Raw genomic sequence first — 8915 nt, 5'->3', positions numbered from 1 at the left:
GGCTAGGGCCGTGGAGGGAGGTCCTTCAGGCTTCTTCCCCACCCTCCCCTCCCACTTACAGTGCCCCAGAACGGGGAACTAAGTGTCAGGTGTACCTCCCAGCAAAACCCCTCAGCCAGGTGGATGGCTGTACCTTGTCCCCCCCCCTTCCTTAGGGTGACTGGCAGCTGACAAGGATAGAAGAACCCATGGCTTTGCTGTCACATTCGTCCCCCCGCCCCCACGGAGAAGCACCCTGACCCCAGCGCTCCCTCTGTAGCCAGCAGTTCCAAGTTCAGCCACAGGCTACTTCCTTTTGCAGGAACCAAAGGGTGAAGGGTGTTGCTATCGGTGAACCCTGTGAGCTGAGGCTGGAGACCTCATCCATACACTGTTGGATGCGAGGCCCTTGTTTCCCCACAAGCACCCACAGAAAGCCAGCCATCTGCTTTTATTTCCCCTTGCCGTAGGAACCACAGTAAAAGGGTCTTATGGCCAGCTGATGGTGTGGGCACGGGGCTCAAATGAAGCATCTTAGACCTTTGGATTCACCTGCACCGATTTCTGCCCTTGCTTCCCCTCCGTGACTGGGCAGCAGCAGTCCCTCCTGCCCCAGATAACTGTGGTTTTCTGACTTTTCAAACTAAGAAACAAGTAGATTTATTTTGTACACAGGGCCAGGCCCATTTGCCACATGATTTGGTTGTTTGGACCTAGGGCTCAGCTGTGTCCCAGCTGGGCACAGGCCACCAGCACAGAGCTGTCCTTGTCTGGAGGTTCATTTTTGCCTCAGCTTTTTGATGAAGGACACCTCATCCCGATTCCGGATACCGTAACTGGAAAAGGAGGAGAGCTAGAGTGTGTGATCTGCAGAAGGTAGGTTGGACTCCTCACCTGAGACTTGGGAGGGACCAAGAAGGAAGGGGTAGGAAGAGCCCTGCGTGCAGGAAGGTGGGGAAGTGGCAGCGGCCACCCTCTCAAGACCCCCATCGTGCCAGTGGGCAGCCTCTCACCCGCACACACTGCCTTCCTCTCGCTCCGGGAAGCCCTTCACTGCCCCTGGAGAGCGATGGTCACACTGCCCCCAGGTCTCCCATTCCAGTAGGGAGGGCCCCCAGGAAACTCCTTGCAGGAAGGGTATCAGTCCAGCCAGGGACTCCCCAGGTCTTGCAGATTCCCCAGTAACTGATTTAAGACTCCTCCTTCCTGGGAAGAGGCCCCAGCCCTCTGGCTGAGCTTGGGGAACTAGAGGGCAACAGACCAGATGCCTCCCAGCAACTCAGAATGTGCCCTGAACTTACTCCCGAAGCTTCTTCCTGTCCTCTGTGAGCTTCTCTCCTGCAGAGATTAGGTAATAGGTCCTCCACACATAGGACCTGCAAGATTCAGACGAGGATTCAGGTAAACCACAAGCACGGTCACTGGGCAGCTGGGACACAGGGGCTGTGTGTGAGATGGGCTGAGGCAGCTCTAAGGAGGCACTGCTCAAAAGGGCTGTGTTGGGTAGCTAGGGGCCAAACACACCTTACGAAATAGGCGGCAGTACCGAGACACAGACAACTGAACGCCTGACCCAACAGGCGTGAGGAGAGCACCCTAGTGAAGATGGGGTGGGGCCACTGACAGCTAGGGAGACCGCTTACAGATGCTGGAAATGCCCCGAGATGCCCCCCGTTTAAGAAACCCAGCTGCCCGGGTGGGGTGATGTAGATGAAAGAGCAACTGAGGCAGGACTCCCAGGCATGGAGGCACCCACCACGCCTGAAGGCTTGGGACAGGGAACTCAGAACTCACCGGTACTTTGCGGCACACATGCAACAGGTGCTCATGCGCCACCAGCCCTTCCTGCCGCTCCACTTACCAGCTGATGTGCTGAATGCCCCCTTCACGCTCCTGCCTGAGCTGCACGTATCTCTGAATGGCCTTCTTCAGATCCAGGACTGTGGCGTTCTGTACCACAACCACAGCTGCAACACAAATGGGAGAACAGCCATGGTGGGAATCCACAGCCACAGCCTCTGATGGCACGAAAGGAACCCAGAAGCTCTGTCCAGACTCTCTTGGACGGAGACTCAAGTCCAGGTGGAGCAGGCTTGTGGTTGGCCCAGGACCCTGGGACATGGCCCCGAGTTTCCCCGTGAGCAGCCGTGTCAGCATCTTGCCTGTGTGGAAGCTCCGACCGCAAGGTCCAAAGGGAGAAGGCGAACACTTACGCATTATTTCTCCATCCATCTTGCACACTCGGACTGTCATTGCTTGGCCGTATTCTAGTGCTATTTGGGAGTTGACCTCTTCCAAAGTCACCTACAAAAAGACCAAGCGTGGAGATGGGAACCTTGGCTCTCTTTACTATCCCAAACAACAACCAAAGAAAACGAGGTGATAGTGTCCAAAAAGCAATACCATGTTTTATGAAGGACAAGAAACAGATTTCATGCTTATATGTTAGGGTTTCCCAGTTCCACCCACATTTTGTATTTAATGTCCAAAGTGGATAAAAGCTCGGCAAAAGAGAAGTATACAGACAGGAGGATGAGGATCAGATCTGGGTTCTGGGGCTGGGTAGGAGTAAGAACACTGTCAGTCCAAGGCCCAGGGCAACGCTTGAGTTGAGGCAGGTGTGCAAGATTTACCAGGGCACCGAAAAAACAGTAATATAAACATTTTGAACCAGCTTAACAAGAAATACAGGTGAACTTTAAAACTCCAAGAGGGGCAAATTAGCAAAGATTTAAAGACAGGACTGTGCCGAACCATACTGAAGATAGATAAATGAAAAGCCATCAACACTGATCTCGTCTTCACGCCAAGTTTCGCTGTCTCGTTTGCCAGAGCCTTTTTCACACGCCCTCTGAGCTTTGAAAACGGTGTATTACAAGGTCATGTATCCCGACGAGTGTTTTTTTGGGCGCCCCCTTAAATTCTGCGCGCCAGGTGGGAGCCTCGCTCGCCCCCGCCCCCTCCCCAGCCCCAGGCAAGACCTTCGCTGGAGCCCAGAGGCGCCTTCTTGAGGCCTCTGGGCCGCAGCTCCCCATCGGGGCCTCCCGAGGTCCGTCCGCGCCCCGGCGCACGGCCCCGCGGGGAACGACCCCGGCCCCGGCGGCCCCCATCGCCCGCGCGCACCTGGATCGGTAGATCGCAGAGCAGCGGGTCCTGCACGACCATGGCGAGACCCTCCTGGAACACGTCCACCGCCTCGGAGTGCGGCAGCGCCTCCTCTTCGTCCTCATCGTCCTCGGCCGCCTCGGGCCGCACGGCCGCCTCCGCCTCGGCCGGCTCCAGAGCACCTCTCCGCTCCCGCGCTCCGCCCGCACCGCCGGCTCGCGCGCGTCACCGACGCTGGGACCGCAGCCCAGCCCCTGGGACCGCCAGGGGGCGGGGCTGCCACGAGGACCAATGAGAAGCTCGAAGCGGCCTGCCGCAGCGGTTGCTGGGAGCGTGACGTCGGCCTGTCCGTTGGTCGGCCGGAGGGTGGGGCGGCCGCCCGGACCAATGGGAGCTCGAGGCGGGCCCAGCGCCGGCGCCCGGCGGCCACAGGGGCTGCCGGGAGCCTGCGGAGCCGAGCCGGCTGTGCCATGCTGCTCTTCTGCCCGGGCTGCGGGAACGGGCTGATCGTGGAGGAGGGACAGCGCTGCCACCGCTTCGCCTGCAACACCTGCCCCTACGTGCACAACATCACCCGCAAGGTCAGGGGTGGGGCCCGGAGCCCGCTTCCCGGCCCACCAGCCCCGCGTCCGCCTCTGGCCGTCCTCGCTCTCGCCGCCGCCTGCGGTCGGCTGCGGAGCCTGTCGGGTGCGGAGCCTGTGCGGTCGAGCGCCCGCAGGATGCGGCCGTGTGTCCCCCCTCCGTGCCGCCACCTAGGGCCCCGGCCCGTCGCCTCTCCTGAGTCCCGGTCCTGACCTCGCGCTGGGGCTCCCGGCGCTGCGTTCCCGGCGGAGCCGGTGCTGTGCTCGGGAGCTCTCCGGAGCTCCCCAGCGCACCCCCCGGACCCAGCAGGCTCTGACACCGACCCCTCCCTCGGAGCTTGCGTGTCTGGTGCGGCGTTCTAGTGCATGCCTTGTCCGCAGCCAGACCGGTCTCTTGCGAGGGGCCCCACCGCGCACGGGGCGCTGCTGCCGGGGCCTTTGCACATGCCTTCTGCTCGATTTACTTTTCCCCTGGGTGGCCATGCCACTTGCTGGGCTTGTCTGTACTTAAAGGGTTGCCCCGTGTAAAACTTCAGCCCCTCCCGCCATTTTTCCGCCTTCCCTGTCTTAGGTTTTTCCAAAGGACTCATTACCTTCCAGTGTACTCCGAGACTTTAGTGTTTTGTTTCTCGATACTAGGACATAAGGTGTAGGAGGGCAGGGGTTTTTCTGTTTTGTTGCCTCTTAGGTTCTGTCTAGTCTGAACCTAGAATGGAGTGGATGTTCAGTACATGAATAATGCATTCAGTGTCGTTACAATTTGTTTTCCCGTAATAATCTTTGTTAGCACGCTTCTACTTTTTAGAACTAGAGAACTTCTTAATGTTGTGAGAGTTTAGGATCAGAAACTGCGGGAAGAGTGAACTCTTAGGTAACCCTGAAATTTCAAGGATACTTGGTAAAACTCGGGAAGAAAGCCGAGTGTGATCTGCTTTGAAAGCTGTCTGGCGGGGCTCTCCAGCTAAGTGGTGCTGTTTGGCTTCAGTTGTGTTTCTCTCATCTTGGGTAATCTAGTATCCTAGAGGTGGGGGCGAAGGGGGAGGGTCCCATCTACCCGGTTTTCCTTCCTGCTCTGGTGTGTCATCCAGTCCTTGCAGAGACCTCACCGCCGTGTGGTCACTGCGCTGAAATAAAGTTCTCAGACCCCAATCTGAGCGGCCATGCAGGACTACCTCTGCAAGTAGGGCAGCAGCAGCTGGGTTCTGCACATCGCTTTTATTTCATTTTTTATCAGAAAAGCAAGGACAGATGCCTCAAAGCCTGGGAAAGGAGTACAAAGGGATGGCAAATATCTTGAAGCTGTAAAGCAGGCCTGCACCCTCCTCTACGCACAGGCACGCAGGGAGGCAGTCATGGGATAAGGGAAGAGCGGGATGTTTGTGCTAGCAAACGCCAGGTGCAGGAAGGGGGGACTGAGGGTTACATTCTTTCCTAGCTCCTAGCCTGTGCCCTACCCCTGGGGATCATGGGGCACAATGCTCCTACTGGACCATTGCGTTCAACAGCCTGAGAACAGGAACGCTGCTGACGTTTCAGTTGCTTCCACAATCACTCCTGAGGGCTTACGATATATTTTCTTTCTTTTCTCCTTTTTTTAAAAGGTTTTATTTATTTGAGATAGAGCGAGAGAGAGAGAGCGCGCGCGAGCATGAGTGCGGGGAGGAGGGGCAGAGGGAGAGGGAGAAGCAGACTCCCCTCTGAGCAGGGAGCCAGACACAGGACTCGATCCCAGGACGGTGAGATCACGACCTGAGCCGAAGGCGGAGGCTTAACCGACTGAACCACCCAGGCGCCCCTAGGATACGTTTTCTGAGAATAACTCCACACCACTGAATCTTCCTCTTTTGGGCGGCACCCCAAACCTGGATTCTTTAAATTCCAGTGTTGAGTCCTGCTCTGTGAGAGTAGAAACTTTGGATTCTTTTAGTAGTCTGTGTTGAAGGAAGGAAATCTGCGGAGACACTTGACAGATAGGGTGTGGTGGCCCAGGTATGTACTTTTCACTTATTTGGAGCCTGAAGACCTGCTGTTGTTTGTTAGGTAACAAATCGGAAGTATCCAAAGCTGAAAGAAGTGGATGATGTGCTTGGCGGAGCAGCAGCCTGGGAGAATGTTGACTCTACTGCAGGTGAGGAGGAACCTTTTCTGTTACTGAGCTGTGGAGAGGTAGGAGGCCACTGGCCTGTGTCTGACTCAGTGGTGTACCGGGAGGAAGGGAGCTTCTAAAACTACAAAGTGTGTTTATTTTTTCCTTAGTAATTTATTTGTTAGACAGTATTGGCACAAGCCCCAGGGTTGTGCAGGCCTGGGTTAGAGTCTCGCAGTGACCTCCTAACATGTTATGACCTTGGTGGCCTCCCTTGCCCTTTCTGGGGCTATTCCATATTCACTGAGTGTGAGAGCGTAAAGTGAGTCATACAGCATCGGGCATCCAGTGCACTCCGTTAAGAGGTAGCCATGATGATGCGACGGTCACAGGAGTAGTGAAAGAGCCTGAGGAAGAAATAGGAGCTGTTTGTTCTGGTGTAGATTTTTAAAAGTCAGTGCCAGAGAGCATTCAAGTGCTTATTTCACGTCTTGTTCCATATCTGAATGAGGTAGACATGACCAAGGAGGGAAAGAGGAGAGGCCTAAACACACCTGTACTGAGGGGAGGAAGAGCCAACTCCTGTTTACTATTATCTTTTTTCCCTGATAGAAGACCATCCAAATCTGATATGGTGCAATTAGCATTGGCAGAATTTGCTAAAAAAAAAGGATGAATTATGTACCCAGTGTTTAAAATGGTGGTTGAGAGTGTTGGAAGGTGTTATCAAGAGTAGAGGTAGTTTCTCAAAGTGAAGTCACGTTGCCTTGACATAGGTGCAGAATGTATGGTGAGATCTTTGTAAGAACAGCCTGAGGAACTGCTGCCAAAAAGGATCCCTAAATTTAAAGGGAAGTGGATTCATCGTCCACTGGGGGCTCCTCTGGGAGGCTGAGAGGGCCCAAGTGATGGAAGTGCACTTAGAAGCATCTGCAGGGGGTGGACCCCATAATGCACATGGTAGCCATAAATCACTTTCCTTGTTATGTTTCCAGCCAGTCTTCAACCAGATTTGAGAAGAAAAATGGGACCCAGGGTGGGGAGCTGGAGTGTTTTCCAGATCACAGGTCTCCTTGATTCCCTCGTGGTGAGAGCGTAGTGGGAGTGATACCACTAACTGTAGCCTCAATCACGGTACAGGGTACCCTAGGTGAGGCTTGCCAGATGCATGGGGCCTGGAGAGGGTCTTTGCTGCCTTTCCATAACACCTACTTCTAGCAGGTATGTTTGGTCATGAGCATCATATTTTTTTTTAAATAATGTGGGTCACTTGTTTTTCTCGTTGCCAGAGCCATGTCCTAAATGCGAACACCCTCGTGCCTATTTCATGCAGCTTCAGACCCGCTCTGCAGACGAGCCGATGACCACCTTCTACAAATGCTGCAGTGCTCAGTGTGGGCACCGCTGGAGGGACTAGGCCCAGGCGGGCCCAGCCGTGCCGTTGTCTGCTTACCTTGTTCCCCAGGCTAGATTCCCAGCCAGGAGTGTGAACTGTTTGTCCCGAAACGTCTTGGCTGGCGTGGCGAAAAGCTAGCCCTTTCGGGGGCGCTGGTCACAGTGCCACAGCTGTAGCCCGTCGGCAGTCAGTGGCTGAGCTCCGTTACGTGCAGGGAGATTTGTGTGTGGATGGGGGATGCAGAAGGAAGGGTGATCCGTTTAATGTCCTGCTCAGCGATGTCATATGTGTATTGGCTAACAGACATCCTCTCTTCATTACCCTTCTTAAATATGTACCCCGTTTGCACAGCTTATAAAGTAACATTTTATAATGTAGTACATTGGCTGTCCCTAAGTATTTAACTGTTAATTGTAAACTTATTTTACCACCATCTATTCTGAGTATTTAATTAAAATGGAAAGTCCAGTACTGCTTTTTCAGTGTTTTATTTATTTATTTTTTTGGCCAAGAAGTATGTTTTATTTTTATTAATCATCAAATAATTTGCTATAAAATCCCAGGGCAAACTGGAGAATTTGGTGGTCGGCCTGAGGGGCGGTCCCCTCAGACAGCCGCAGGCTGGTGGTGTCGGCACAGTGTGCCCGGGTCCACAGTGCAGCTTGTCACTAGTGTCCACCTTGCAGGTGGCTCTTCCTCCACATCACGACCGGGGGGGTCTCGAAGATGACGAGGGTGGGGAATCCCCTAGGTTCTTAGGAAATTTCTTTCTTTTTTTTTTAACATTTTATTTATCTTTTTTCTTTTTTTATTGCATAGACATATTTTTATTATTTGAAGTAGGATTTATTATATATGTGTTTTCTCTTAGCTATTTTTTAAAATTTTTTATTGTTACGTTAAGCACCATACATCACATCGTGAGTTTTTGATGTAGTGTTCCATGGTTCATTGTTTGTGCATAACACCCAGTGCTCCACGCAGAACGTGCCTCTTTAATACCCATCACCAGGCTAACCCATCCCCCCACCCCCCTCCCCTCTAGAACCCTCAGTTTGTTTTTCAGAGTCCATCGTCTCTCATGGTTCGTCTCGCCCTCCAATTTCCCCCGCTTCATTCTTCCCCTCCTATCTTCTTTTTTTTTTTTTTAACAAATATTGTATTATTTGTTTCAGAGGTACAGATCTGTGATTCAACAGTCTTGCACAATTCACAGCACTCACCATAGCACATACCCTCCCCAGTGTCCATCACCCAGCCTCCCCATCCCTCCCATTCCCCACCACTCCAGCAACCCTCAGTTTGTTTATCTATTTGACAGAAAGACACAGCAAGAGAGGGAACACAAGCAGGGGGAGTGGGAGAGGGAGAAGCAGGCTTCCTGTGGAGCAGGGAGCCCGATGCAGGGCTTGATCCCAGGACCCTGGGATCATGACCTGAGCTGAAGGAAGACGCTTCACGACTGAGCCACCCAGGCGCCCCAGGAAATTTCACTCTGCTTTTCCTGCTCAGTGGTCTGGTTGGCAGGGTGTTCTCCAGCGTCTCTGTTTTCTCCAGCTTGGCCTTCTTGAAGCTGGCGATTTCCCCCGTGTCCAGCTTTTGCCATTTTCTCAAAGCGATCCATGGAGTTGACTCTGAGCCCAGCGCCTGGTCCTCCCACTCATGCTGCTGCAACAGGAGAGCGTTTTTTCAGTGTTTTAAATGCTTTGAGAAGTGACACCAAACTACTGCCATACTTAGGGCTCTCCTGGTCACAGAATTGCTAATA

At 53.6% G+C, this 8915-nt stretch overlaps 2 protein-coding genes across 2 annotated transcripts; one reads left to right on the top strand and one right to left on the bottom strand.

The window, feature by feature from the left end:
- Positions 1–614: 614 nt before the first annotated feature.
- Positions 615–3305, bottom strand: SNRNP25 (small nuclear ribonucleoprotein U11/U12 subunit 25). Its single transcript, XM_035722555.1, has 5 exons — positions 3103–3305; positions 2193–2283; positions 1841–1946; positions 1281–1355; positions 615–815 (listed from the first exon to the last, which is right to left on the bottom strand). Exons 1-5 carry the CDS (start codon positions 3142–3144, stop codon positions 758–760), a joined length of 372 nt encoding a protein of 123 aa, XP_035578448.1. The 5' UTR covers positions 3145–3305; the 3' UTR covers positions 615–757.
- A 148-nt stretch (positions 3306–3453) lies between these two features.
- Positions 3454–7616, top strand: POLR3K (RNA polymerase III subunit K). Its single transcript, XM_027613584.2, has 3 exons — positions 3454–3665; positions 5706–5793; positions 7041–7616. The coding sequence occupies exons 1-3, from the start codon at positions 3555–3557 to the stop codon at positions 7166–7168; spliced, it is 327 nt and encodes a 108-aa protein (XP_027469385.1). The 5' UTR covers positions 3454–3554; the 3' UTR covers positions 7169–7616.
- Positions 7617–8915: the final 1299 nt, after the last annotated feature.

The sequence above is a fragment of the Zalophus californianus genome, chromosome 10 (genome assembly GCF_009762305.2).
Source record: "Zalophus californianus isolate mZalCal1 chromosome 10, mZalCal1.pri.v2, whole genome shotgun sequence".
In the NCBI taxonomy this organism is placed as follows: Eukaryota; Metazoa; Chordata; class Mammalia; order Carnivora; family Otariidae; genus Zalophus; species Zalophus californianus.
The sequence above is the reverse complement of the archived record's forward strand: the minus strand, read 5'-3'. Positions and strand labels throughout refer to the sequence as shown.

Bases quoted from the DNA above. Each gene is read 5' to 3' on its own strand.
- SNRNP25 (XM_035722555.1), bottom strand. From the start codon at position 3,144: ATGGTCGTGCAGGACCCGCTGCTCTGCGATCTACCGATCCAG. The intron at 2,284-3,102 runs GTGCGCGCGGGC...GTCTTTTTGTAG, and splicing joins TCTGCGATCTACCGATCCAG to GTGACTTTGGAAGAGGTCAA. The intron at 816-1,280 runs GTAAGTTCAGGG...CTCCTTTTCCAG, and splicing joins GACAGGAAGAAGCTTCGGGA to TTACGGTATCCGGAATCGGG.
- POLR3K (XM_027613584.2), top strand. From the start codon at position 3,555: ATGCTGCTCTTCTGCCCGGGCTGCGGGAACGGGCTGATCGTGGAGGAG. The intron at 3,666-5,705 runs GTCAGGGGTGGG...GTTGTTTGTTAG, and splicing joins TGCACAACATCACCCGCAAG to GTAACAAATCGGAAGTATCC. The intron at 5,794-7,040 runs GTGAGGAGGAAC...TCTCGTTGCCAG, and splicing joins GAATGTTGACTCTACTGCAG to AGCCATGTCCTAAATGCGAA.